General features: G+C 53.3%; 12 protein-coding genes across 12 annotated transcripts; 4 read left to right on the top strand and 8 right to left on the bottom strand.

Moving 5' to 3' along the window:
- Window positions 1-1,680: 1,680 nt before the first annotated feature.
- On the bottom strand, window positions 1,681-4,217 carry QC762_401160 (uncharacterized protein; the record flags this gene model as incomplete). The annotated part of the gene is made up of 3 exons (XM_062889568.1): window positions 1,681-1,800; window positions 1,854-2,015; window positions 2,076-4,217. 3 exons carry the CDS (start codon window positions 4,215-4,217, stop codon window positions 1,681-1,683), a joined length of 2,424 nt encoding a protein of 807 aa, XP_062743085.1.
- Window positions 4,218-5,216: 999 nt separating this feature from the next.
- QC762_401140 (uncharacterized protein) lies at window positions 5,217-7,588 on the bottom strand (the record flags this gene model as incomplete). The annotated part of the gene is made up of 2 exons (XM_062889566.1): window positions 5,217-7,214; window positions 7,267-7,588. 2 exons carry the CDS (start codon window positions 7,586-7,588, stop codon window positions 6,736-6,738), a joined length of 801 nt encoding a protein of 266 aa, XP_062743083.1. The 3' UTR covers window positions 5,217-6,735.
- QC762_401150 (uncharacterized protein) lies at window positions 5,260-6,600 on the top strand (the record flags this gene model as incomplete). The annotated part of the gene is made up of 1 exon (XM_062889567.1): window positions 5,260-6,600. One exon carries the CDS (start codon window positions 5,260-5,262, stop codon window positions 6,598-6,600), a length of 1,341 nt encoding a protein of 446 aa, XP_062743084.1.
- Window positions 7,589-7,948: 360 nt separating the features above from the next.
- QC762_401130 (uncharacterized protein) lies at window positions 7,949-8,332 on the top strand (the record flags this gene model as incomplete). Its single annotated transcript, XM_062889565.1, has 2 exons — window positions 7,949-8,264; window positions 8,323-8,332. Exons 1-2 carry the CDS (start codon window positions 8,071-8,073, stop codon window positions 8,330-8,332), a joined length of 204 nt encoding a protein of 67 aa, XP_062743082.1. The 5' UTR covers window positions 7,949-8,070.
- A 166-nt stretch (window positions 8,333-8,498) lies between these two features.
- QC762_0062120 (uncharacterized protein) lies at window positions 8,499-9,176 on the top strand (the record flags this gene model as incomplete). Its single annotated transcript, XM_062883622.1, has 1 exon — window positions 8,499-9,176. One exon carries the CDS (start codon window positions 8,499-8,501, stop codon window positions 9,174-9,176), a length of 678 nt encoding a protein of 225 aa, XP_062743081.1.
- On the bottom strand, window positions 8,694-11,066 carry QC762_0062110 (uncharacterized protein; the record flags this gene model as incomplete). Its single annotated transcript, XM_062883621.1, has 3 exons — window positions 10,490-11,066; window positions 10,315-10,425; window positions 8,694-10,253 (listed from the first exon to the last, which is right to left on the bottom strand). Exons 1-3 carry the CDS (start codon window positions 11,003-11,005, stop codon window positions 8,694-8,696), a joined length of 2,187 nt encoding a protein of 728 aa, XP_062743080.1. The 5' UTR covers window positions 11,006-11,066.
- Window positions 11,067-11,540: 474 nt separating this feature from the next.
- Window positions 11,541-12,512, bottom strand: QC762_401105 (uncharacterized protein; the record flags this gene model as incomplete). Its single annotated transcript, XM_062889564.1, has 1 exon — window positions 11,541-12,512. The coding sequence occupies one exon, from the start codon at window positions 12,510-12,512 to the stop codon at window positions 11,541-11,543; it is 972 nt and encodes a 323-aa protein (XP_062743079.1).
- A 1,338-nt stretch (window positions 12,513-13,850) lies between these two features.
- QC762_401100 (uncharacterized protein) lies at window positions 13,851-15,546 on the bottom strand (the record flags this gene model as incomplete). Its single annotated transcript, XM_062889563.1, has 2 exons — window positions 13,851-15,474; window positions 15,524-15,546. The coding sequence occupies 2 exons, from the start codon at window positions 15,544-15,546 to the stop codon at window positions 13,851-13,853; spliced, it is 1,647 nt and encodes a 548-aa protein (XP_062743078.1).
- A 1,378-nt stretch (window positions 15,547-16,924) lies between these two features.
- Window positions 16,925-20,079, top strand: QC762_401090 (putative secondary metabolism biosynthetic enzyme). The gene is made up of 3 exons (XM_062889562.1): window positions 16,925-17,132; window positions 17,197-18,089; window positions 18,148-20,079. The coding sequence occupies exons 2-3, from the start codon at window positions 17,714-17,716 to the stop codon at window positions 19,791-19,793; spliced, it is 2,022 nt and encodes a 673-aa protein (XP_062743077.1). The 5' UTR covers window positions 16,925-17,132; window positions 17,197-17,713; the 3' UTR covers window positions 19,794-20,079.
- Window positions 20,080-21,759: 1,680 nt separating this feature from the next.
- On the bottom strand, window positions 21,760-22,674 carry QC762_401053 (uncharacterized protein; the record flags this gene model as incomplete). Its single annotated transcript, XM_062889561.1, has 3 exons — window positions 21,760-22,090; window positions 22,151-22,576; window positions 22,627-22,674. The coding sequence occupies 3 exons, from the start codon at window positions 22,672-22,674 to the stop codon at window positions 21,923-21,925; spliced, it is 642 nt and encodes a 213-aa protein (XP_062743076.1). The 3' UTR covers window positions 21,760-21,922.
- Window positions 22,675-23,174: 500 nt separating this feature from the next.
- QC762_0062060 (uncharacterized protein) lies at window positions 23,175-24,149 on the bottom strand (the record flags this gene model as incomplete). The annotated part of the gene is made up of 2 exons (XM_062883620.1): window positions 23,175-23,482; window positions 23,543-24,149. The coding sequence occupies 2 exons, from the start codon at window positions 24,147-24,149 to the stop codon at window positions 23,175-23,177; spliced, it is 915 nt and encodes a 304-aa protein (XP_062743075.1).
- A 425-nt stretch (window positions 24,150-24,574) lies between these two features.
- On the bottom strand, window positions 24,575-26,731 carry QC762_0062050 (uncharacterized protein; the record flags this gene model as incomplete). The annotated part of the gene is made up of 1 exon (XM_062883619.1): window positions 24,575-26,731. One exon carries the CDS (start codon window positions 26,729-26,731, stop codon window positions 24,575-24,577), a length of 2,157 nt encoding a protein of 718 aa, XP_062743074.1.
- Between the last annotated feature and the right edge of the window lie 149 nt (window positions 26,732-26,880).

Raw genomic sequence — 26,880 nt, 5'->3', positions numbered from 1 at the left:
GAAGCTAGCCATTTGACGTCCCAGTTGCTTATTGCTACCAAACAGTCATTATCTTCATCGATGCGTACACTTTGACTCGCACCTGGCGGAAACTGCTAGGCCAGGATACAGAACAGGTGTTTGAACAAAGACTTGTCAGCACAGGACGTCCCGCTGACAGCGGCATCGCATCCAGTAATTCACAAAACAAATGGTCCCTTGACGAGATGTGGATTCCATATGCCGACATCATGAGGATGCCACGTCTGCTGACTTTTCGCCACAGCTCGTCATTTGGTCGATACTTGAGCTGTTCCAACAAGACTTAATTGTGCTTGCATCAAGAAGCCACATACTAATAGAAAAGATTAGACAGGGAATGAGAAACCCAGCGAGCGTGGTGGAGAACCTGCGGTCCAGAAGTTGGGAACACTTCCTAGAAAACTTGCGTGAGATTGATCCTATTCTACGCCACACTCTGCGTACACTCGAAATAGCATTTTCGAGCCTCGATACACTTCAGCGGAGATCGGTCACAGTACCCTTATGCCAAGCATCAACTGCGCCACATGGGCTGTTCAAGTTCTACAGAGGGCTTTCCGTCAACTTGACTGATAACTCCAAAATATCATCTACCTCCTCGAGAAAGCTCAGCCAAATGCTTCAATTTGCCAACGAGTTTGGAACACAAATGGTGAAAACCCAAGCGACATTTGAATCCCGAATCGCTCTCACAGAAAGACAACTCCAGCTTCACGAAGCAAAAGCAATGTGGAGACTCACGGAACTTGCCTTTCTCTTCATTCCTTTGAGCTTTTCAACTTCAGCTTTTGGGATGGAAATGTTGGTATGTAGCCTTCCAACCTCCTTTCTCAAACTTAAAAGTGATGCCAGGCTGATCATCATGTTACTTTTCAAAGGAGTTCCAAGGAGGGGTCCCTCTATATAGTTGGGCAATAACAGCTCTTAGTATGATGCTTTCGGCATACACTATTCGCTAGTTTTGTAGCAGTCGGCTGTGGATCTACATCAAAGAGAAGTGGATCAGTTCTGTTATAACACTCTACCCGCAGTATCGAGGTAACGAGGCTAACGCCCATAAATCTGCCTTCATCACAGCAATCTTGAAGCCATTTTACCGCCCCGGACTCTTTCTGCTCCAATGGATTGATGATATGCGTTATAAGCAGGACGGCATACGCTATAAGAAAGAAGGCAAGCGCGGCGCAGCATTCGTACTTTTTGCCACCCTGCCAGTGGTATCAATTCCGATGATCTGGACCCGGGGCTCACTGGGGCTAGATGAAAGGATTGCTTGGACTGTCTTCGGGGTCACAGTAACCTTTCATGTGTGCGTGTGGGTTTCTTTAGGGTTCATATTCGGGGATCCCGATGTCCGCCACAACGGCTTGCGGGGGACACTTCTCTTTACTGACCTGCCTATTTTCTCGCTTTTATCTTCACCGGTGCTGTTTACGCTTGGTTGGGTCTTGCCTGACCTCGCCGGCTCAGCGCCCGGAGGGTGGACAGCTGCTGGTGCCGTGATGACGGTGGGCAGTGCAATACTGCTGACTCTACGGAATGCTGTGAAATTTCGGGGCAGGGCTCAAGGAATGTGGATGCGGTATTGGATTAGGTAGTTAGGTTTCCTGATATCTTCTTGAAGCAAATTCAGACCACCACCACCACAAAAGCCATCACTCAACTCCTCCCCGCCAGCAGCAACAGTCCCATTAGTCCACCCCCCAACGCCCCCATCCCCGACGTAGCCCGATCCAAATCCTGCAAAGCCCTCATCAAACCGTATCCCCCTCCCTTATCCTGCTAACCGGCTTTACATGGAATTCGACTTACATGTTGCAGCTAGCACTTACATATCCCTTGCCCTCATATAACTCCTTGAACGCATTGGACGTCCGGAAATCATCATACCCGAAGTCGGCATCATCCGCAACGTCATTCTCTCCTTCCTCGTCACTGCTTGAATCCCGGTCGTCATCCAGCTTCATGGTGTTACTTTCAAGTACCATCGAGTCCTGTCATCATAAAAAGGTTAGCATTCAACTCACGCCTATCTCAAAACACGATTCACTCACCTCAGCCTTTCTTCTCTTTGCCCGACGACCTCCATCTTCTCCCTCCTTTTCAGCCTCCCTCTTCCTATCGTCTCCCACCTGTTCCTTCCCATCTACCACCTCCCACTTCGTTTCCCACTTCGTTTCATCATACACCTCCTCCGGCAACCTTACCCCCTCCGGCGCAGTGATAATCCCAAACTCACTACACAACCCCCCCACCCCTCCATGCCGTCCAAAAAAACCAACAATCCTCCTCCCTTTCCCCGGGACAAGAAATTCGGTATTCTTCCCTCCATGATGCCGTGCGTTCAGCGCACCCATCCCCCTCCCATCACCCATCCACACCCTCAGCCCAACCAAAGGCCACCAGCTCCTCTCCATTCTTGTCACAGCTACACATTTGATCTCTACTCCGTTTCTGAGACCAATACACCTTCTTTGGTGACCGCCCGGTATCTTCCCTGGTTGCCCGCATGTCACGAACGTCCCGTCAGAATAATACAACAGGGCACCGTCAAGCGCATCACCAACATGCAGCGCCAACTTTGTAGCCCTCACCACCTTCCCATCCGAGTCTTTCTTCTTCAACATCGCCGTCCAGCCTGTTGATCCCGAAACAGGAGCACCACCCCGCGGACCAACACTCTTCTTCTCAATGGTAATGCCCCTCCGCCCCGGGAGAGTGAAAACCGTGGCGGGGTGTAAATGTGCCCAAATATTCTGCACCTCTGTCTCCAGCCCATTCCCCGCCAGAACCTTTATGCCCCATGTCTTGTGCACGCTTCTCGCAATAAGCTCCTTGTCAAGCACCGCTTTCCACAGGCCAGGGCTACACTTTACAAACGAGGCCGAAGGCCATGGCCCCTGCTCCGTGCTGAAGTGCTTGATCCCCGTGGTGGAGGAAATCGTAACAACAGCTTTCTCAAACGTGCCAGATATCTCAATGACAGGCGGGTCAAGGCAAAAGAGGGTGCCTTTATCGCCCGGGACGCGGAAGTGAGGTCGGGAGGCGCGAAGAAAGAGCAGATCGCGGAGGTGACCGTAGACGGAAACATCCCAGGCGCGATCCGACAGACGTTGACATCCGGCATGCTTTTGGCCATGACAAGACCCGAGGAAGGCCATGGGCCACTCAGCGATATCATCCACCCGCCTGGACTGTTCAGTCTTGGCTCCAAATGCCGACAGGGCTTGATAGAAAAAGTCTCGCTGGCCCGCGGCGCAGGTTTGCCACAAGGGGGAGCAAGACCGGCCGTCTACTGAATCGCCAGATGGTCTGGTATCCAGCAAGCAATCGGGGATCTCATCCATGAACCTGGGCCAAGCGTACGTGAGGTGACTTCCGAACATGGCAAGCGACAGACCATTTGGGTCGTATCTCGCTCTTGATGCATGCCCCAAGACCCGTTTCCGCTTCGTGTCAAAGTGGGAATCTAGAATGAGGCCGGCAACAACAGGTTTGTTTCTGGCAACGAACGGTCCGCCGCAGATCTTGAGGGCTTCGACAAACGCGTCTTCCAGTTGTGGCCCATCCATAGCACGAATTTCCGCCACTGTCCTGCTAGCACGGACAAGGTGCACACGCGGGACCAAGCCCATCGCCTCTTTGGGTGAGGTGAAAGAGTTTCGGACCTTATCTCGGGTGAGCGTATCCACACCCTTCTCCTCCTCCAAGCAAAACGAGCGGCGGCCGGGATCTGCCTTTTGCATCTCTTCTGGAACGAGCGCCTGCCACATCAGGGCTGTGACGCGGAACTTGGCAATGGCGGCATCGAGGCTGGAGTGGGTGCTGCTCAAGGCGCCAAATTTGACAGGAGGACAGTCGATGGACAAAGGCGAGTCTTTGGCTATCAGGATAGCCAGGTGCAGCGGTGGCGTCTTGGTCAAGAGGAGGTACCGTATGCGGAGTTCGATCTTGTCATCATTGTCGTTTCCGGAGATGACGCTGATGGTATTGAGGCCAGGGGTGAGGAGGGCTAAAGCCTTGAAGTGGCCGTTGGAAACTGGCCATGGCTGTGCCAGCTGGTCAGGCCTGCCCCTTCGAGACTCGGCTTTGAGCAGGATGTGATCAATAGCTGCAGCTGTTGTTCCGGTGATGAGAATGCATCGCTGAAATACATTCTCGATTGTGTCGGTTTTGAAGTTTTCCAGTGCCAACATTCTGATATGTATGTCTTGTCACAAAGCCGTTGCTTGATCTATAGCGGTCATGTTACAGTATTAAATATCTACTTGATGGACTTCCACATCTCCGTCGGCGTGGATCTTGTGTAAGCGGTGTTGATTTTGGCATGATTCGCATTAACAACTCCCGGCTGAACTGTAGTGGCATATTGTTAGCAGCCGCCCCTTTTGCTCTAGGCAGGCATTGGGGCACAGCGGTTGGTGCCTGGTGTGCTTGAAAATGCAGGGGTCAATCGTGTTAAGTCACTCAAAAGTTTGGTCGGATCCCGGGTGAGAGTATTGAGGGCGAACAGCACCTATTTGGTTCCAGAATTGTTTGTCATTGGAGAGAGCCTCGTGATAAGTCTTGCAGTTTCAAGTGATGATCACTCAGTCGGACCTCTCAAACGACTTAACATATGCAACGCCCTACTTCTAGGGGTACCCTTGGTCACTGCTGACAAAGCAAAACCCAGTCTCTGGTTATAAACGTAAAAATGACACCCAAGTTCCAGCCGTACCGTCTTTTGTTTCTGGGGTGCCAAACCAATATTCGGCGAATTCCACCTCGCTGCCATTGTGTTCCAAAGCAAGACAAAAGATCGAACTGCATCCCCTTTCTGTATGTTGACTTTATGCGGGGTCTCGGCTGGAAAAGCCTTCCATTGGCTAGCTGCTGTGCAACTGGTAACGGTTCGGGGCTCTAAAGTGCACACATGTTCAGCGCTACACTCGGCTGTCTAGTCAATACCATTGCAATATATCAGCCGAGACATGGCACTATAAATCGGCCTTGGGAGATTGAGCTGAGTGGGAAACCAACACGTTCGATACCATGATGAAGCGAAGCATCGGACATCGTGATGGCATCGCACCATACACAAGAGTTGTTCGGCGAACTTCTCTGTCATGAATGCCTCAGTCCACAGTGTACCTCACTGGCAGGTATAAAATGCCACCATGATCTTCTCTTCTACTGCCTTTCTTGGACACACAACGCCGCCCCATCAAGATCCTCAGCTCAAGTAGAAGCTTGAAAATGAGATTTCTTCCATTGCTTCCCCTTCTGGGGCTGACAACCGCCACAGCAATCACTGCGCCCCGTGCTACCACCGGCACAGAAACCTCCCTCGAGCCCTATCAGTTCCGCGCCCTCAAGCCCCGCGGCACTGTCCGTCTTTCTGACCTCCTCAACCCCCTCATCGGTTTCTTGGAGTGTTCACAAGGCGATGCCACTGTTCAGCTACTCTGCCGCATCGTCGCCGCCAAGGTGAACGATGCGCTCGCTGCAAACAACATCAAGATTGACCGAAGCGGTCTTCTCTTCCAATACAACGACCCCACCAACGTCAAAATTGACACTGGCCATTCCTGCACGGTCACGGCCGAGATCACTGGCACCCAAGCCAATGCCAAGCTCCTCGCCGAGGCCGGCATCAAGTTCTCGGGCAACCCCATCTCCCTATCCAACCCCGGCATCTTCGTCGCCGACCTCCCCATCGAGCTTTGGGCGCGCGCCGATATCAAGCAAAAATTCGGAACTCGGGTCCTGGGTAAGTGCATCGGCGCTGGTTCCGACTCGTTCAACGCAGCTGGCTCTCTGGCCACCCGTGCTCAACTTGCCATCCTCTTCACCTTCGCACCTGCCCCCCTCAAACGCGATGCGGCAGGCAACTACATCCTCACCATCCGTCCCATCACCAAGGTTGCTGCCCAACTCAGCGACACGAACATCAAGTTCAACATCAGCGGGGTGTCCTTCCTTAACGGTCTTGTCACGGCCATCCTGGGTAGCACATCCAGTATCCTCAAGGCGGTAACCCACCTCTTCAAGGGTGACTCCCTCAAGGCAGTTTGGAATGACATCCTCCGGTCGGTTATCGATATTACTGCCGGCACGCTGCTCGCCACTCCGTTTGATCTTCTTGATAACCTTGTCGAGATGCTCGCCAAAAGTGTGATCGAGGAAAAGACCCAAGCACTTAACACCGCCTACAGCGGTGAGCTTGAGAAGGCTCTCAGGGCCAAGGTCTCGCAGGCACTCGGACTGAACGCCAATGGGGAGAGGTCATTCACCTTGAAGAAGGATATTGTTGAGTTGGTTGCCATCTTGGGCGAGAGGAGTCCCGATCTCTGGCTTCCCGACAAGCCTGCCAATTTCTGTTCGTCCGACGCCCAGTGTGACGATGGCAGATACTGCAATGGCGTCGAGAAGTGTGTGAATGAGGTTTGTATCGGCGGGTTCGAGCCGTGCACGAGACTTGATGCCATCTGCGTCGAGTCGACCAAGACTTGCCGAATCCAGCCGCCGCGGTGCGGAACTGGGAGGTGCCAGATCCCCCGAGATGCGGGTGAGTTGGCTGAGATTGAGGCATACTAGGATAGCACATGCTTAAGCCAGGGGGCTCGGCGGTGATTGTGCTGGGGGTAGGAGGAGTAGCGGAGTGGTGGGTTGCCTCTGGGAGAGGGGTCGGTAGTTAGCAATATATGCGAGCTAGAGCGCTGAACGAAACAGTTACTCCAAAAGCAACTCTCCCAGTTTGACCAGCGTATTCTCATAAACGCGTGCCACATCCATGAACATGCGCTCTTTCTCACGGTCGTCCCACTCATCGCCATCATAATCATCCCCCTCTTCTCCATCTTGATCATCAAGTTCCTCCACCCTGCTAGTTTCCCCGTCATCATCATTGTCCAGGACGTCAACGATAACAACTCTCGTCTGCTGAACCGTGCTCTTGAGTCTCACCATATCTGTCTTGGACATTCCGGAGCCCCCGGTCGCCGATGCAGAGTTGAAGAAGCCAGGAAGGGGTTCAGAAGTGACGAAATCGCGGCCACAAAGCAGACTGGCAAAGCAATGGTCCAGTTTGGACAAAATGCCGAATATGGTTGGTGAAGATGCCTTGTGTGCGACTGAAAAGGACGTGGGTGTTTGCAGCCAGTCATTGAAGTCGGAAGCAATGTTGAGCAGGTATGGTATTTGCAGGGCCGCTATGTCAAAGTCAGCAATGGTCCACGCAAGACAGAGAGTGATGCAACGTACGTGTCCCGGATAGCCATATGATATTGATGAGTGGATCGAGGTCAGTTTGGCACAGGTCAGCCAGTGAGGTGTATGGTTTGATGTTGTTGTCGGTCTCTTCTTCTGGTTTGGTGACCAGACGGCGGTTGATGTGGGCGAGGCGATCTGAGATGTAGTTACGGATCTTGTCCTCCTTGGCAGAGCCTGCTTTGAGGGCATGGCCTCGAGGGTGTGGTAATGGCGAGGCGTTGCCGCTGAATGTGTTGGCGGTGGCAGTCGAGGTCGCTGTTGAAGCTGGTGATGGTGGGAGAAAGCCGCCCCCGGTTTGGTCGATGTTAGACATCCTCAGATTGTGTGTGTATGTGTGTGAAAATTGTGAAGATTGGAGTGTCTGTTGTGTAACTCGTGTTCAATGCTGGGAAAGCATGATTGGTCAATGTGTTTATGGTGAGGAAGGTAGTAGTGGCATTGGTTGGTATGGTCGTCGTCGCAATTCTTTATAGTGGCGGACAATGACAGAGTCGTCGTCAGGAGACTTGGTGGGGTGAGGTGAGGGGCCTGAAGCTCAGGTGGAGCCCTGTCAGCTGCGGGGGTCACGAGCTTGGCTTGGCCTCAGCCTTAATGTTCCGGGGTATCTGTGGCTGGTGCACACGCACTACACCGAGTGGTGGGGTCATCAATTGACTGTGGCTGGTGTCGAATTCTTGGACCACCTGCGTCACTGCCAAAATTTCGATTCCACATCCCCGGACACGGCAATTCCACCAGCACTCCCCCCAGCGCCCGTCACTCTCTCAACAACAACCACACATCACCACCGCCAAAATGAACCGTCAATACATCGGTATGGGTGGCCAGGGCCCCGTGCCCCGCCGCGCGAAGAAGGGCTCCATGAACCCATTTACCATTGCCACCAACGCTCTCTTCTACTCTGAGAATGCCGAGATCACCCGCAGCATCACCATCTTTGGTCTTGCTGTTGCTCTTTTGAGCACTGGCTTTGGCGAGGCCTTCCTTGTGTCAGTATCATTCCAACACTTCTCTCTCTTGGTAACTGTCGCTGACTCTGAACATTAGTCCCGCTTAAACCCCGATCTCTGATCTCGAACGACGAAACTTGAAAAACCGGACGACACGAACAAGTTGTACGATAAGCGACTGGGAATGATGTACGGTAGAGGGAAATATTCGGCCAAATCGACAACGATACGGCCACGGTGGCTTGGTCAACGTAATATGATGTACATAAAAGGATGGGGTGGACGACGGCGTTTACTGGTTTTGTTTCTTGTCAGTCACCAGCGAGTATTGTTGCAGGAATCTCATATCATGGATACCCACCGCCCCTCTGCCCGGCGTCCGGGGGAGTCATCACAGGCACATGGACATGGCTGGTCAGGATCTTGGGAACAGACCCCAAGTCAAGCGATAGCAAGCTCTGCGTGGAGCTACACCAAATATACCTCCCTCTTCCCCTCCCCATTCACCCCAGGCGCAGCCTCCCCGTCCATAATCCCATGAACATATGCATAGCCCACCAGCCTTCTACCCTCCTCCCCCTCTGTTGCCCTTCTCAAAACCAGAGGCACCAAACTCCCCAACACAACCCAAACCTCATCCCCCACATTTGTTTCCCTCGGCCCAGACCCAAAATGGCCCTCTTCTGTTCGGAAAAACACCCTCCCCTCATTGGCACACCAGAAGTTCTCCTCGGCATGCATCACCACATGCGCCTTTGCCTCGTCATCCATGACCGTGCCGTTCGGCAAGATGAGCACCAAAGTCTGTCCCATCTTCTGCGCCATCAAGATCTGACGAGCGAGACGAAACATCTGGATATCCCCAGCGTAGGCTCTGCTGAACACTACTTGCCCAGCCTTGAACTCATATCGTACCTCAAAGACTTGGTCCGACAGAAGCGTGCGGGCTAGCGCATCCTCTTCTGGTTCTTGGGTTATTGGGTGGAGAGAGAACGGGTCAATGTCGAAGAAAGTCTGGAGGAAGGTCAGCAAGTCTATGAATAAACTTGTCGTTTCTTTGGAAGCGGGAGTCGTGACGGCAGAGACTTTCGAGATGAATCTCCCTTGCACAACCAAAGCATTGGGGCAAGGAGTGTCGTTGGCAAGATGAGGGATCCTGTCTGGCCCAGGGGGGCAAGCCAAGAAGTTGGCAGTGCGTTCTCCGATTTGAAAGGGGGTGAGAGAGCCGTAGGTTGGGCCCCAGCATGGCACCCATGATGGTAACTCTGAACACAAAGCGGAGGAGCGAAACTCGTGGTGGTGGAGAATGGAGAGGCTTCTGGTGTAGCTGATCATTTGCATTGCCACCTTGGTGTAGAGGTCGTTTGCGGAGAGGTGGTAATCAGGAACCAGGTCGATGGGTTCATCGCAGTTGCTGAGAAGGCCCAACAGGCCGTAAATCTTGTCGCGCGGGTCGGTAGCCTCTTTAAAACGCGTCTTGTCTATCAGATATTTGAGCATTTCAATTTGCTTCATCTTCAGCATGTTCAATGTCTGTCTGATACCCTCTAGCTGGCCCATGGTGTTGGCAAACTTTTCGAGGGTTGCTTTCTGGGCCTGAGGCAGCGAGTTCCAAAAGCGCTTGCAGCAATCACCGCGTGCATAGTGGCGTGGAAGAACGGCTCCGGAATCTTCAATAAGACCCATGGGAACGACGATCTCGCCGTAGATGGCGAGGACATCCCGTTGGTGTAAGATGGCTTCTTGCAAGACCCAAGCTCGTGACCACCACGGTAGGCTGACGAGATGGGCAATTACATTGAGAGCCCCTTGCCAGGCTGATGAGTCCAAAGGGCCCTGGCAACACACCTTCAGACATCTCCCATTTGAGAGCATCTTCATCATGGCAAAGGCACCAGACTGGTTATGGCGTAACCTTTCGAGCGGTGGCAGCTCTTGATCGCGGCCATGCATGGGATCCTGCTGTCTCGTGAAGAACTGGTCAACCCTGTGCTGATCTGCGGCATTCAGGCCATTTGATGGATCCAACTGTCCCCGATGTGTTAGTAGAGTGCGAGCTAGCAGTAATATACTGCAGGTATGTACGAACTATAGCCCACATAGGGACCTCTCTCGAGGCGGGTTTATAGCCAGGTTGTTCCGGTGAGCTTGGCAAACGGAGGTATGTTCCCCAGTCGATTATGACACCTCGAGAGTCCAACTAAGGTTTTCTAAACTTTTAGCACATAGCTCTGAGCAAAAAAAAGCTGGTGGTAAAAACCCACCCCGTCTTTATGCGGCGGATGCTCTGTGTGAATTAACATAGTGGCATCCCGAACCCAGTGCGTCCGCGGCGGATCATCCCACAGCCCCTGTTGCTCGTGCGGTATGAGGTCGAGAACACCACTCTCGCCCAAGAAAACCTGTACGTCTGCTGCACTCTTGTATATTCTAGCCATCAGCCCTAGCTGACTTGTCTTCTCGTTCGTGTCTAGCTGGTTGATGCACACGGCGTCCACCCAGAACACCTTGACGTCGATACTGGATCTCAGCCGCCGCAGGGCAGTGATCAGGTTCTTGGTGGCTTGGAATGGTGAACCATCCACGGTGATGAGGCCTGTGTCTTGGGGGTTGCCCCAGACGTAGGAAAGAGCGTGGTATGCGGGGCTGTCGTCGAGCGAGACGGTTTGCAGCTCGCAGTAGATGTTGTCGAGCCATCGTCCTGGGAGCAGGCGCAAAAGACGGATGGAGTGGTCCTGCTGATCGAGGTGTTCATACTGCAGCTTTGATGACGACATCATATCACAGGATCAAGACCATGTGTTTGGTGTTGCTAAGCAGCAGGAGGGAAAGGGCGACTCTGCTGTTGAGGTGTGGTGCCTTCCATCTCAGCTGGCCTTGGCACCCAACATGGAAAGAACGGCTTGGGCTGACAGTGCCACTGACTTTTCAGATGACAGGATCACAGCTATCACAAAATGGCTTTGCCGATCAAAGCAGTTCAAACATTCGTTTCATAGCAAATCTTTCCATTGTTTCGCATCTCATTTGATCCAGCCAATTCTATCTCTCTATTTTCCAGTTCTTGCTCTTCCTCCCAAAAAGCCATGAATGTTAAATTCCCAGCAGGATCTCTCTCAGTTACCCTTCATCCTCTTCCGCCCTTCCTCAAACATGAGCAACAGGCAAACACCTGGCTAATATCGCTCAGCGTCAAAGAATCGAGCAGACACGGGGCTCCATATAGTTCGCATGAACAAAGCTACCGCCAGTCAAAATGTCAAGTGTCCACAATTGTTTTTGACATACACTCAATCACAAATACGTCAACTCCGCTCACAACACAACCACAAAACCCATCAACCCCCAAATCCCCATCCAAAGCCCCCAACTAGCAAACGCGCGCAGTCCCACAGCACCAGACAACTCATCTGGCGTCAAAGCAGTATACCACAACACCCTCGCGTTCGGCCCTCCTGGAACAAACGGCGACTTCAAATACGTCTCAGTAATCCCCATCGATTTGGGATCCCTCCCCTTCTCCGTCTCATTCCTCGGCCTGCCCAACTCTCCAAACACCTGCGGCAACGCCGACGACAAAACCAAAAACACCTCCTTCTTGTCCTCTGCCCCGAGGGCAAACGCTGCCGTCGGCGCTGGGGTGACACTCGACAACGCCGAACGACGATGCCGATCCCAGCTCTCCAGTGCCAGCATCTGCGCCGTCACCTCCGCTGCTCGGGAGGATCTCATATCCTCTGGAGGAGAAATCGTCTTTGTTCCGTTCGCCCTCTCTCGAGCCACCAGCTCTCCAATGGCGCGCTTGTCATCGTCGGAGAGATTCCCCATCCCCAGAAGAGCCAGCGGGTCCTGGCTTGCCCAGTCGCGGAGTGCTTCCGGTAGAATCCCACGGGCAAAAAGACCAGTGTACAGCGCGCGCAGGCTGAACTGGACGGAGCTGGAGGTCCAATTGCTGTTGACGTAGTCAAATGTCTCTGTTGAGTTGAGCTCAGTGAGGTCGGGCATGAAAGCCCAGTATCGGTCAACGAGGCAGTAACTGGGGTTGATCCTTCCGGCGTCTTTGATAGCGTAGGGGTCTGGGCCGCAGAGGTCGAGCGCGGCGTATTCCATGCCTAGGTGGAAGTAGTCGATCTTGTAGGGGGTCAAGTTAGGGGAGGAGGAGTTGCTGGTGCCTGTTGGGCGGGGGATGGGGCTGGGGGTTTCATCGGGAGGTTGTTGCTGGCGATGGAACAACTCTGCGCGGGCGGTAAAGCCGGCGAGAAGAGACAGAAGGATTTCTTGACGCATGATTATCAATGATGGGCGTTTGGAGAGAATGAAGAATGACTGACGTATTTGGAAGGAATCCTGTCAGTCTTTAAAGCCCGGGATGTTCAGGTTTCGCACTGCCTCGCATCTCACCAAGGCTACCCACTACCTAGTAAGGCTTGGAAACCGGCGATTGGTGGTTGATCTTGACGTTGCTGCCATTGGGAGTGGGTCTCGAGGTGTCGTTGGCTGGAATTACGAGTAACTTTGTTTAGGCAATGCTGATGCTTGGCAATACGACTCGGATTTTGCATCTCTTGACACACCGCACCCGACAACATGCCAACTATCTTAAAATGCCGTGGTTGTTTCGGTTTTCATCGATGTGGTTCAACGCCGTCAACGTCTTTCCAACCCCCCCACCCCACTGTACAGTGCATATATAGGTTAATCCTGACTCTGAGGGTGATTTTTGATCGTCGTCATCGCTTCCTCTACAACGCCAGGAAACAATAGGTAAACAAGATAAGGTAGGTGACTAGGTAAGTCAGCCCGCAACCAGGGCTACGCACCACGGAAATATATGTCATTTCCTTTATAGGGTGGCATCTGAGAAGGAAATTTGATACCAGGACTGTCAAGCGAGTCTCCCTTGAACCGCCCTCTAACGACATTGCAGCATTCGGCCATGAGATATTCTTTGATGATATATAAGGTACCTGATATACCTATCCTCCAAGTCCATGGGACTAAAATCCCTCTCCGCCAACTTGACGCACTCACACCGTGATGCGCGGCAGTGTTAGCGGTCTCGAAAACACAAATAATCCGGGACCTTTTATAGGGAAATGCTTGGCAGAAGTCTCGCACCGAAAACCAATCTACCGTAAATGGATCAACGGATTGTCGAGTTAACCCTTGGTCTCAGTCCAAGCTTCTTCACTTTATAGTCTGAGCTTCTTCTGTCCGTTAACCCCAAGATTATCAGGTGTCAGTCCAAGCTTGCATTGTCTCTAGTCTGAGCTTACTCAATAAAGTACCTGTAACTACCTAGTAATCTGAACCCTTTTCTGGCCATACATTCTCAATACCGAGTTGTACGGCATACCTTACCACCACTACGTGAGGGCTCTGTCCTCGTCAGAGCATTCATGGCATAAACCTGGAGACGTGTTAGGATGGAGACATACGTACTTTCGTGTTGCGGTTAGTTGAAGGGCGTGATAAAAGTATAACTTCTTCGGCCTTAGGTAACATTAACATGACGCCGGGAGTTGGGGAATATCTGTATGCTGGCGCCTTTAACTACGCGCACTTTACCTCTGGATTATTCAGTACCTGGAAATCTTTCATCACAGTTTGACCTTAAAACACAACTTAATTAAAGACTTCACGTCCAATCTGATCGAGGACGTCATGATGGTCCACGCCCCAGGTGTCACATTCCCTCGACACAACATCCCTCACCCAGCTCCCCCTGGGAACACACCGAGCCTTGAAAGGCAATGCTTTCGTAACCAGCCCATCAGTGCCTTTTGTATCCACGTCCACCGGCGCACCCAACTCATTCAACTCAGGCATGATATCAAAAGCCCACAACAGCCGTGCCACCGCTATCCACGAGCCATTCCGCGCAACATGCCGGCCGGGGCATATCCGGCGTCCATACCCAAACCCAACGATGGGAAGCTCCTCTCCTAACCACCGCTCCGGCACAAACGCTTCCACATCCGGGCCAAACACAGCCTCCTCCCGTGTAATCGCCCAATGATTCGGAATCACCACCGAGTTGGCAGGAATCCGCCAACCCTCATATCTGCTCTCCACCTTGGTAAAATGCGGCACCCCCGCCGCGCCCGCCGGCCGCCACCGCATCAACTCGTCCACAACAGCAGTAACATACGGCAACCCAGCCCGGTCATCAAAGCCGGGCAACCGCCCCCGTCCAACAACCCGATCCAAGTCCCCCTGTGCCTTGTAAACCCACCCCCTATGGCCCTCAGTAACACAAGCCAAAACAAACCACATGATCGTCTCTGTGCTTGCATCAAGCGCAGCATCAGCCATAATCCCAATATCCAACGCCAACTCATCCACAGACATAACAATCTCCCCCATCCCATCAACCGCCCTCTTCATCTGCCGCGCAACATTCCAGCTCCTCCCATCCAACCCCCTCTCCAAATTCCCTACGTGAAGGGCCCGTTGTTTCCCCCAGTGCTCCGCCGCCTCCGCCTTCCAAGGAGCCAAAAACCCCGGCAGCCGGTTCAGCACAGGGAACGAATCAACCAGATACTTTCCCACCTGCGCCAGCTGGTCGAACTCGTGGTTTACAGCGTGAGCCTGAAGCAGGATGGCATCATTCGCCTCGCGGACCCTCTGCCCGTAAAAGAGGGTGTAGATCACGCTGGCGGTCATGCGCTCTATTTCGTCGTGGGGGTTGATTGGTTTCCCACCCCCACGTAAGAGTTCAAGGAGGAGCTGTTTCGACTCCAAGTCTTGGATCTTGACGTAGGCCTTTGCCGCTCGTTCGCCCAGCACGGGGCTCTCGAGCTTGTGGTGAAGTTTGAAGCGTTGGTCGTATGGTCGGAGGAGCATGTGCATTCCCTGGAGGGCCAGCTCGTGCGCGACGACAAAGCAAGGTCTGTCCGAGAAGGTGGCACCTTGCCTGGCGAGGAGGTCGTGGGCTGCTTTGTTCGTGCTGAGGACGATGACGTGCTGGCCGGTCATGTTGAGGTGGAGGACGGGGCCGTAGGTTTTGGCCCAGGTGTGGAATTGGAACCATGGGTGGGTTTTGGGTGCTTGGTGGAGGTTGCCGATGATGGGAAGGGTAGGTGGGCCGGGTGGTAATGGGAGGGAGGAGAATTTGGACGTCTTTTTGGAGGTGATTGCCCTGGTGAGGAGAAGAAGAGAGACGATGACGGCGGTGGCCGTGATCCAAACATGTAGGGAAGACATTTGATGTCGTCTAGCAGGTGGAACGGTGGCGGTGGCGGTTGATCTGGGAGGTATTTCAAGGAGGAGGGGGGGAAACTACCATCTAATATTACTTTGGTGCCTGACCGAGCAACATGATTATGCAGCGGGTCGTTGGTAATTCGTTTTCTTGACATGAATCCATCAGGCCCTCAACCAACAAGTTCCCAACCTCCAACAAGTGGTCAATAGTTGGATAAAAGATGTTCCGTCAACCTCGGCTGGCCTGGTTGATGGCATTGCAGCCATGTCAACACCAACCTGCATTGTACACAGTAAATTCAAACTTTTCACACTCAATCTGAGCGGACCGAGCTGTCCCATTGATCTACAGCGTCAGATCCCGTCCAACCACCATAGCGTCGCCGTGAAGGCATTACGCGGGAATAAACAACAAGCACTGTAACCATGCAATCGGGAGACCTCTGGTTCATCCCATCCTTAGGTATGGAAAACATCATGCTCTCCGGTCGCTAGAGCCGCGGCGGGCCAAATGACTGGCAAAATATAGAGCAAGTCTCTATGCATCCTCTTGGACCAGTTGTTGAGTGAAAAAGAACGGGCAGTCTTTCGGGGATTGGTCGTTCGAGCTATCTGGTTGGTCTTCGAGCGGATAGATGACATTGAAGCTCAGACCGAGTCTGGCCAAATGATATGTAGAGCTCCGATGATGTACCATTGGGAGATAACAGAAGTTGACATAAATACAAACCTTGGGTAAGTAGTAGTGATAAGCACCTTAGACAATAAGTCCACGAGGAACCCAGCATTGTCTCTTGAGTCCAACTCCCACGCAGATGTCTCAATTGCGTTACAACCTAACCACAACAGAGAAGCGGTCAACACAGCCATCACGAAATTGAAGCTAGAAAATTCACCCTCGGTTGGTAAGATCGCGGTGTTCAGGTTCGTCCGAGGTGCGTGACAAGTGCGAGGAGAGTAAGAAAGCTGCATCTCTTCGGGCTTGTGATGTACAGCCTACACCTAAAACAGCTTGTACCCGTAGCACAAGCAGTCGGAAACATCCCTGATAGGGAAGTACTGTGGAACACAACAGATGCAGGCCCAAGAACCTATCGTCTGTAGAATGTCAAGAACCAAGCACGGTACTTGCTGGGGAGATACAGCTTGCAACATCAGTCCGTCCTGGTTCGTATCCCGTCGGGTTCTAGTCCCGCTTTAGCTTTATCTCCTACTCTTGCCTTCCCGAGCCGTCTCCGACTTTTGAGGCTATGATGAAATTGAGGATGATACCGGTCAGCAATATTACATCCCGCCGTCTCGGCCTCGCACGAAATGGCCCCGTTGTACGGCAGCAGATGTATACTGGAAATGGGCAAAGTCCGAAGATGACAGCTCTTTGCATAGAAGTAGTGAGAAGACAATCCAGACACAGTCAAAACAGACTTAAAAGGCGGTCGTATGTCTGTTGTCCAACGTAGCCGTTTCAGTTCCGTCCAAGGCCTTTCCAAGCTGCTGCCACCATGGCGACTTCTGTCCCGCGTCCACCGGCACATGCCGCCCTTGTTGTCAGATCTCTCCCCTCAGCTTCAGCAGAGGAACGTGAGAAGATTCTGGAGGATGTTGAGTACAATGTTTTTGCCTTCCCCGCTGGGCTCCTTACTTGTGACTTTCTGTCAGATTCTGGCACCTCGGCTATGACTGATGTCCAATGGGCAGCTTGTAAGCGAATCCTCCCATTCCGAATACAGCTGGCAAAGCCACTGTGACTGACCTGATGATGAAGTGGTGAGAGGAGACGAAAGCTACGGTCGTAACTGGGGTTATTACTGCCTGCTGGACGCCTTCCGCGATATCTTTGAGCGTGGCACCAATCGACACAACGTCATGGATAGGGTGCTGGCAGGTAAGACCGATGTTGCGTTTTACCAGACCAAGCTACTCGTATCCTCCAAAGGGGGTTTCGTGAATGGTGGCCGCCATCAGCTCGAGCACCCCAACTTCTTCATCCTGCCGCAGGGGCGTTGCGCCGAAACCCTCCTCTTCTCCATGAGCGCCATGATTGCAGAAGGGTACGGCTCGCATCCTGAGCATGACAAACCCGCCGCCATCATCAGCAACGGGTTCTTTGACACCACGGGGGCAAACGCCGCTGTTGCAGGCTTTAACCTTCAGACCTTCACGCAGCCGGGCTTGACGGATCCGTTCCCATCGGCTTTGATTGGTGTCAAGAACAACTTCAAGGGGAATTTGGACCTGGCCGCCACCAAGGCCTACCTGGAAGCGAACCCGGGAAGGTCAGCATGATCTTGGTGACAATCACAAACAACTGGGCCGCTGCACAGCCTGTTTCGATGGCGAATATTCGCGGTGCCGCTTCTCTGGCCAAATCCCATTCGATACCATTGTTCCTGGACGTTTGTCGGTTTGCGGAGAATGCCTACTTCATCCAGAGATATGAAGATGGATATGCAGACAAAAGCATTGCTGACATCGTTCAGGAGATGTTTTCATATGCTGAGGGATTCACCATCAGCTTGAAGAAGGACGGGCTTGCGAACATGGGCGGTGTGCTGTGCTTCCGTGACCAAGGTCTGTTTGCACAGAAATACGAGGGCATTGGGATGTTGCTTAAGGAGAGGCAGATCCTATGTTATGGGAATGACTCCTATGGCGGCAGTACGTTGCATCTGTCATTATGTCTCCGGGTAGTAATACTAACACGCTGTCTCTTCAGTGAGCGGCCGTGACCTCATGGCAGCCTCGGCTGGTCTGTATCAAGTCACCGACCAAGCCTACCTTTGCCACCGCATCACACAGGTCCAATCCTTTGCCCAGAAGCTCCAGGCAAATGGCGTCGCAGTGCTGTCTCCCCCTGGCGGTCACGCGGTCTACCTTGACATGGACCAATTCTTCTTCGGGTGCAACAGGAAGCTCGAGGACTTTGCCGCCGTTGGCTTCACGCTTGAGCTGATCAAGAAATACGGCATCCGTGCTGCCGAGGCCGGCCCATTCGGTTGGGCGTATGATCTCAAGCCGATCGAGGAGCGTTCCAAGATTCCCAATCTTGTCCGCTTTGCCGTACCACGTCACGTGTATTCTGATGAGCACATCGACTACACTGTGGCAGCTATCATGGACTTGTATGAGCGAAGGCACACGGTCCCCAATGCTGTCATCACTCGCGGCAAGCACATGAAACTTCGCCACTTCTCAGCAGGCTTGAAGCCAGTTGCGGTAGATCAAGCTATCAATGACAGCTTTCTCGGCGAAGTAAGCAGGCAGCTGAGGCATCTCTCCACCGCAACTGGACAAGACGCTGCCGCCGCGGAGGAGTTGACCCAAGCCCTTGCCCTGGTGACTGGTGAATGGGGTAAGACGGCGGTTCCAAAACAACTCGACACGACACGGTGGACGTCCGGCGTCTGCAACGACGGATCCGCGGTCGAATACTCGGTTTCCATCGATCAGGGTACCGGGAAAGCCGAGTTGCGCTTCTTGACCGAAGCCCAACCTCTTGGGAACAGCTGGGCACATCTTGTCGAGGCTGCACTTCGCGCCAATCAAGATATTGGGAAGAGCTATCCTTCCATTGTCTCACTCGAACGCTTCGACGCGATCCGTGATCTCTTTTTGCCCCCATCCTCCCCCACAGAAATGAAGTTGGCAGCCTGGCACAGCTGTGCTTGGTCAACGAGCAAAGGACCGCAATGGAAGATCTACCTTGATCCGTGTGCCGCGGGAAAAGAAAATGCTACCCAAACAGCCCGAGAGGCTTTCTCTCGGCTCGGCTTGGATACGGGGTGGCGGTTGATAGAAGGGCTTCTTGGTCCCAATGACCGTGTGATTTATTTCTCGCTGGACTTGGCGTCCAACACCGAGGAGGCCCGTGTGAAGGTGTACATTGCGCATGGCGGAGCCGATGCCACGTCCCGAGCCGTCATGGCCGAAGTCGCGCAGAAACACGCCAGCATTTGTCCTCACGCTGACGCCTTTGAGATTCAGCGCTTCTTTGCCGCCATGGCTGGGGATGAATTTGGTCGAGACAACAGCTCGAACCGAAGGAAGTCTCTGATTTCGTGCTTTGCCTTCTCAGGAAAGACTGGTGAGCGACCAGTAGGAACAGTGCACTTCCCTGTCGATGCTTATGCGGCGGATGATGCTGAGGTAAAGAGAAGGGTCGATGGATATTTGATCGATGTAGGCGCATCGGTCGCGGCGAGGGAGAGATATGCCATGGTGCTGGCTGCTGCCCAGCGGAGGCCTTTGAGTGACGGGGGGGGTATACATGCCTGGGTCAGTCTGAAGCAGCGCGCTGGGGGAAAGATGGACAATACCCTGTATCTCTGCCCAGAGATGTTTGGGCCTCGTGGTGCGTTCTGACTCTTTTAAGTCTGGAAAGTGTTAAAGCAGGAAACTTCGTGGCGCCGGATAGTGCGATAGATATTACGGGACCGGAACATGTCCTGGAAGAAAACGAAGTGCAAGAGCTCCTTGAAACCAGCATGGAGAAATTTGGATCCAGGAGATAGCGTTGTGTAGGCATCGATCTTCGCCGAGATATTTGAGGTTTCGATGAACTCGCATCGACTGTTAATCGTGATTGGCATCATTGCAGCTATTCTCATCGCATAGTAGCCCCGTAGACAACAGCTGTGAGGAATTGGATTCCGGGTTGCGTTATTATCTGGCTCACATTCCAACCACCGACGGCCACCATCCAGTGAACACGATGACGACCACGGTCCAAATTATCCAATTGATCCTGGAGTCTCGACAGGAGTACCTCGAGTTGTCGAAGTACCCAGGATTGATCTCAAAACTGGTGAATTCATCAAATATTGTCATGTCTCTGGGTAAAAGGTAGTCTGATATTTGAATGCTCTGGTAGACAAGGCTGGTCCTCAAAAGTGAGTCTGGATCGCATCTCTTAGTTGCCAAGCTCTTAGACTACTGTAGCAAATGGGTCCTCAACATCGATACGCGCCTCGAGCTACGCTTCCGCTTCCGTGGCCGCCCCAAACGCTCCTCCTCATAATGCTTAGAATAGCCGAACCCGTCAATATCATAGCAGCCATCGTTCTTCAAGGTATCTCTTCCAAAGTAGCCGCTATCACGTGGATTGGGGCTTTCCATTCCTAGTATCTCATCAGTGGGATCGTCGGGCCCCGGTGTGCTTCTCTTCCTAGGGGAGCGCGACCTAGAATTCTTCCAGATCTGCCTGCACAACTCAAGACTAGCCTCTTCGGTCTCCCATTCACCCCTCTCGCAACTCCAGAGAAGCAGGGCGCCTCGGCACAAGCGTCGAGGAGAGAGACACATCGAAGACATGGGGGCTTAAAATGGTCCAGGGAAAAAGGGCAAAGAGATACTCCACTGCCAAGGTCGTGGGGATGGGGTAAAGGGCGCGGTTATGCCAGAGGTTCGGAAGCTATCCGCTTGGCGTCGAGTTGTAGGCGTGTAGAACGAGCTGGGGAAGAGCTGGCTTGTCATGTACGCTGCGAATGGTGGCAAATGGCCCAATCTCAAGTTCATTGTATTTTCGATGATTCCTCTTAGTTCTACAGGCTCGCCCGTCCGCGAGAACCTCGAGCTTGTCCTGGCTAATTTTGCCGCCGGCGGCGGCCTTGGCAATAGTCAGAAACCGCGACTTCTCTTGTTGGAATTTCTCCTCGAGTCGCTGAATTCCGGCTTCTTGATCGTTGTTCATGCGGCGAAACTCGGCCGAGACGAGGCCGGTGAACTGCTTCGAAATCGCCGCCTCGATGGCCGATTCGAAGGTCTTGGTGAACGCCTCCACGCGGTCGTCGTTTTGAGACATCTTGTGAGGTGTGGTCGGGAAATAACTAGGGGTTGAACATGTAAGGCGAGGGGTTCAGGTTATCTTGCGAGGTGTTCAGCTTATCTTGTAAGGTGTTAAGGTGTTTTCGTGAGGTGGTTCACGTTATCTTGTGAGGTGCTCTGAGAAAAAGAATCAGGCGTGTAATTTAGCTGGCAGGGCCTGAGCCAGGTGACCAGACACGTCCCTTGGTTGTGTGAGAATACCGTGTTCGGTGGTTGTCATAAGTAGGTAGAGAACGCGACCGTATTTGCGGTTGTGTGAGTCGACTAGGTGTGGCTGGGGGGCTATTTGGAAAGAGCGACAGCGAAGGCCACCACCGAAAGCCGCAATCTGGTTGGTCAGAAGGTGCAATTGCAGAAGGGTTGGTAGATATATAAGCCCTTTACTCACCAAGCTCACTTTGCAACGTTGAAGATGCCGTTGATATATGCACGCACTCTGTCGCTAGCCCAGGTACACCGTGTGTCGTTCACCCAACTTTCACGCACCAAAACATCGCGTTTAACCCTCTTCGTTATTACGGTTGCGGTTTAAACATCCTTAGCAAACGGTCCGTAGTTTTGCGGCAGAAGTTCAGCTCTGAAATCATTTTATTTCAGACTACCAACCGCGGATCACAGATCATCGCCGAATCCCACATCTTGTGTCTTGAGGGCAGCGATAACCTCGACTAGCAATTGCCCTCGCTGCTCTTGGGAAAACGAACAACCACGCTCCACTTGTCATCCTTGTATGTCCCTTGCCCCTTCACCTTGGTCAATCCCGCGCAGTTGTCGAGAATACCCTGAGCCAGGTCGGCAATCTGGCCCCAATAAAGTTCCTTGTCTCCGGAAGAATCCTGCGTAGTATTGCTCCTGTCAGACATCATAACACATAGCAGAGAAACATGGCAACATACCTCATTGCACCAATAGATAGCAGAGTCCCACGAGCAGCTAACACGCCCGCAGTTCTTGGGTCCAGGCCCATTCTTGGCCTTGCCCGGGATGGCACGCAGATAGTGGATGCCCCACTTGATGGCCAAGATGTTGGCCATGTCCGTCTTGATCTTGCAGTCATATGTCGGGTCTTCCAGGGCAACCAGCGCAGCCAGCGAAGCGCTAACGTAACTAACATCACCCAGTCCGGCTTGGAACGTCTGGTTCCAGCCGGGGTAGTCAGTGTCCATCTTGGCGATGGCCTGCTGGATGGTGCCCTCGACAGTCACCGTGGCGCCGTTGGGGTCGTCGGGCTTGACGGGAAGTTCCCAGTAGACGGGAACAATGGTGAAATCATCAACATCGTCGAGGGCTAGACCGGGGGTTGCGGGAGCGGCGTGGACAAACTGCGTCATGGTCAGAAATGCACGAAGAAGGGAGTGAGCCTTGGACATACGCCACAGAGCGCCAAAACGCTGGGAATGAGGGTGATGAGTGAGATCATGGTGAACTGTGAATGCAAAGCAAGATTGGTCTTGATTGCTCTGTGAATGAGGAAGTGTATTGAGTGCGGTAGAGGCCATCAATAAATACCTGGGGGTTTGCCCTGCCCACTCCTGATTCCCTAGCAAGAGCAAACTAGGAGCATCTCTTTGTGGAAGGCAAGGCATCAGCCCACTCGGCCGTATCAGACCCGTGGCCGCTTCTCAACAAATACAAAACTGGATCTAACTCCCGTCCACGCAAGTGCTCCAAATTTGGCATCGCTGCTCGGCCATTGGGCCCAACAGACAATTTTCAAGATAGCCGCGAGTTGCTCCGGCCCTTTGTTCAACGATGTCATTGCTCTTCGAATAGTATCCGCTCTTTGCTGAAGATGTTTCGGTGTTTATTTTGACTCACAAAGGAAATATTGTACATGTGCAGTATGTAAGGTATGGTGGTATTATCCAATTGTTCTGACGCCTTCTACCATCGTCCTGGTGTCTCTTCGTGCCCAGCCCTTTAGAGCTCATCCTTGACAGCCTCGGTGGCCTCCTTGACGGCCTCGGTAGCCTCCTTGACAGCCTCCTTGACAACCTCAGTCACAGCGGGCTTCTCAGCCTCTGTCTTGGCCTCGGCTTCAGCCTGCGAGGAGCTCTCTGCTACCTCCTCTGTCTCGCCCTCCTTGAGCTTGACAACTTGAGCCAAGAGGCTAAACTCGATGTCGCGCTCGCCCTTCGACCTCTGGGGCTTGCTGTGGTAGATGGGGTAGCCGATGACACCGCCATCCTTGGCCTGACCAGAATACTTGGCAAGATCCAACATCTCGTCTGTTATCACGGTAGAAGTTAGCATTCACATCAGACACACCATCGTAGCAAACAACATACCATCACACCCACTGTCCTCGCCCAGCCAGAGCGGGAGATTCTCATAGATGGCCCCTGGGGCGAAGATGAGGACTCTCCTGTCGTCCTTCTCTCTGAACTCAGGAGTGGGCTCCTTTGGAACGGGCACCTGCTTGAACACTCTGGTCCCTGGCGCGGGTCTGGCAAACAGGGCAAAGAGACCCTGGCCGGGGAGCTCCTTGCGCTCCTGCTCCTCGATCCACTCCCTCACCTTGAGGGGCACAGTCTCGTAATCCATCTTGAGGATGTTGCGGTCGTAGCCGTGGTTGTCAATACCATCCCATCCACCAGGGTACTCGCGCTCGGCAAAGACATCCTTGAGGGCGTCGCGCCATGGGAGCAAGCCGAGGGGTGGGTTCTGGGCCAAGTCATCGAGCTTGAATTCTTCGGCCTTGAAGGAGCGCTGGACCTGGCAGGTGGCTTCGTATTTGGCGGCGCGGGAGGACTGGAAGGGGTTGGGCCACTTCCAGTTCGGCATCGGCGCCGGCTTGCCTGGCAGACGCTTCTCGGTTTCTGGTACGTTGGGGCCGAGGGCGGAGGTGGTGGAGGCGAGGAAGCTCGCGGCCATCATCCAAGAGTCGACTTTCATTTTGCCGGTAGTGTGGTGTAGAGGACTAGTGGCGGTGGTCTGGTGGTGGTGTGGTAGTGATGTGGTGAAGTCCGAGGAGTAGAGAGACACAGGACTCGCAGCTCAGGAGGGGGCCTTCAAGTAAATAAGAGGAGGCCGAGGCTGGTAAGGACACAAGTCTCTTCTAGCGGTACCCGCCATCATCCCCATCATCATGCTACTATTCCAAACAAAAAAAAAGTTGTCGCGTTGTCCTCCGGAGTGGTGTTCCGAATTTCCAGATTTGATGAAGTTCCGACAGGGTTGATTGGGGAAAGGTGGGGGAGATGCGGGGAGAGTAAGGGTGCCCTGCCGAGATCTCCGCAGCGTTGTGCTTCTTGGCGGCAGGCCCTCTCGATCCCATCCATCGTCAACGTTACACTGGCCTTATGACGACCCACCACTACCTACTCCAAGAAAAAGTCACCACGGTTCTCTTCTATGGCAGCCTCCCCATCCATGATGCCATCACAGAACGCCTCACCCACAAACAAGAAGGTCTTCCTTCCATCTTCCTTGGCTGGCAGCTGCCTCACCACGAACGGGATCCTCCCACCGCAAAACACGACCACCACGTCTCCTACTTCCATATCAGGTGGGCCCATGCCCACGTAGCCCTTCGTCGTCAAGAATGGCTTCTTGTTACCACCACCAGATGCCATACACTGCCTGTACTTCGCCCCCAGCTCATCTTTCCTCATTCTTTCGTCCCAGTTGAACTCGTCCATGATACGTTGAGCTTCTGCCGGTTCAGCTGTTGTTGTTTTCATCCAAATGTCATATAACATCGCCTCGACGGCCTGTCGAAACTGCACATCGACCTTCAACTCTCGAGACGCTCGCACCCCCGCTGACCGATCATCCCACGTATCTGCAATGGGAACTCTCCAAATTGCTTCGAGCCGTCGTTCGTCGGAGCCATACGGGTTGCTGGGTCTAGAGATTGCCGCTTCAAGCAGAGCTCCGACCTGCCTCAGATACCCCATCAAGCGCGGCCCATCCCATCTGTGCACATCAGACCAGACTTCCTTGCCATCTCCCGGAGGCAGCATGTCAACAGTATCGACCCAAAACCCCCCCAACCCCAGCACCCGTGTTGACCAAGATGGCACCACTTGAACCTCCAGATTCCCCTCCCCGCAAGCCGCAAAATAATGTGGATCAACCACCTCCTGCACCTGATAATACGACTTGACCGTATTCGTCTTCCAATCCGGCACCCAAGACGGCAGCCCTGGAACTACCTTTGGGAACCCCGAATAACACAACACATCCACCCGTTTCGAGTAATCATTCGTAATCATCCTCCTCGCCACATCAGTCATAATCTCCACCGTCTTTTCCTCCCCCCACAAGTCCCCATAATCAGGCCTGATCCCCAACGCCTCTGCATCCACCGCCAGTCCCAGCAGCGAGTAGACCCTGTCCCTCCAAACTTTTGCATACGTCTCCCTACCGACAAACATCTTTTTCAACAGCACGAAAAGCGTGTCACCCTTTCCATCCCCAGTCTTGGTCTCATAACCCCTCCGACGCTTCCGACAGCTGAAGAAATCCGCCGTGGGATCGTCAAGAGAGGATAACTCCTCCACGGTGAGGGAATAAGGCGGGCGGACGAGGAGCAAGGTTGAGTAACTTAGTATCTGCCCTGCGAGCATCACCAAATCGACATCGAGCTTTTGATCGCCGCAGACAAAGACGGTGTCGGGGCAGAGGCAGAATTCTTGTGTCACCCACGCACGGGTGAACCAGGGCCTTTCAAACCAGGATTTGATGCTTCCGTCGCGGATCTGAGCAGCGAAATCGGGTGCGTGTTTTTGAAGCAGGGCTTGGTACTGCCGTGTCTCGGGGTCGGAGGGGTCGGTGTTAGACATGATGTCGTGGAGGAGGGGCCAGCCCTCTTTGGTGTAGTACCTTTCGATGCCCATGTCGCGCACTTCTTGGCCGACGGCGGCCCAGAGCTGCATGACAGAATCGGAGTTTTGCGAGGCAGGACCGAGCCAGACTAGGACTTGGGATGCGGCGGAGTAGATTTTGCCCATGAGGGAGACTTGGGCGGACTTTTCGGCGGGGTTGGACTGGTCGATGCAGAGCTGGTCGATCCAGATTGTGATGGGGACGTCGGGGTCACGGAGGTGGAGGAGGGCGGTGTGGAGGGAGGAGGTTATTCGTAGGGAGAGGGTTGTGACTGTCCCGTTGGGGAGGGTGGAAATGACGTTGATGGAATGGGGAGTGGCGTCGGAGCCCCAGACGTAGGAGAGGGCTTTGAAGGGAGTGGTAGAGGGGTTGGTGAGGGGGGTGGTGAAGAGGCGGCATAGTAGGGGAGGTGGGGTATCTTTTGATGGCATGGTATTATTGCTTTTTGGAGAGTTCCCATGCTGGGGTTTGGAAGCGTTATCCGGGGGTTCTGCTGTTGACGGCCTCGAATTAGAAGGTAATGATGCCGATGCAGGGTAGAGCTCGAGGAGGCGGAAGTCTGTCTCGGGCTTTTCGAGCTTGGAAGCGGTGTGGTAGTTGAAGGCCTGGAGGGTCTTGACGATGGTCTTGAGCTTTCGGACTTGCATTGTAGTCTTTCTTTTGAAGAGATTGGCGAAGCAAACAAAGCAGTCGTAGGTAATGTGGGTGGTGATCTTTAATAGCAAATCGCAGTGTTGGCCAAGAGAAGGCTGCCTGAGCTGAATACCAAGGCTTGGCCGCGTGATTTGACGCGTTC

The sequence above is a fragment of the Podospora pseudocomata genome, chromosome 4 (genome assembly GCF_035222375.1).
Source record: "Podospora pseudocomata strain CBS 415.72m chromosome 4, whole genome shotgun sequence".
NCBI classification, from domain to species: Eukaryota; Fungi; Ascomycota; class Sordariomycetes; order Sordariales; family Podosporaceae; genus Podospora; species Podospora pseudocomata.
The sequence above is the reverse complement of the archived record's forward strand: the minus strand, read 5'-3'. Positions and strand labels throughout refer to the sequence as shown.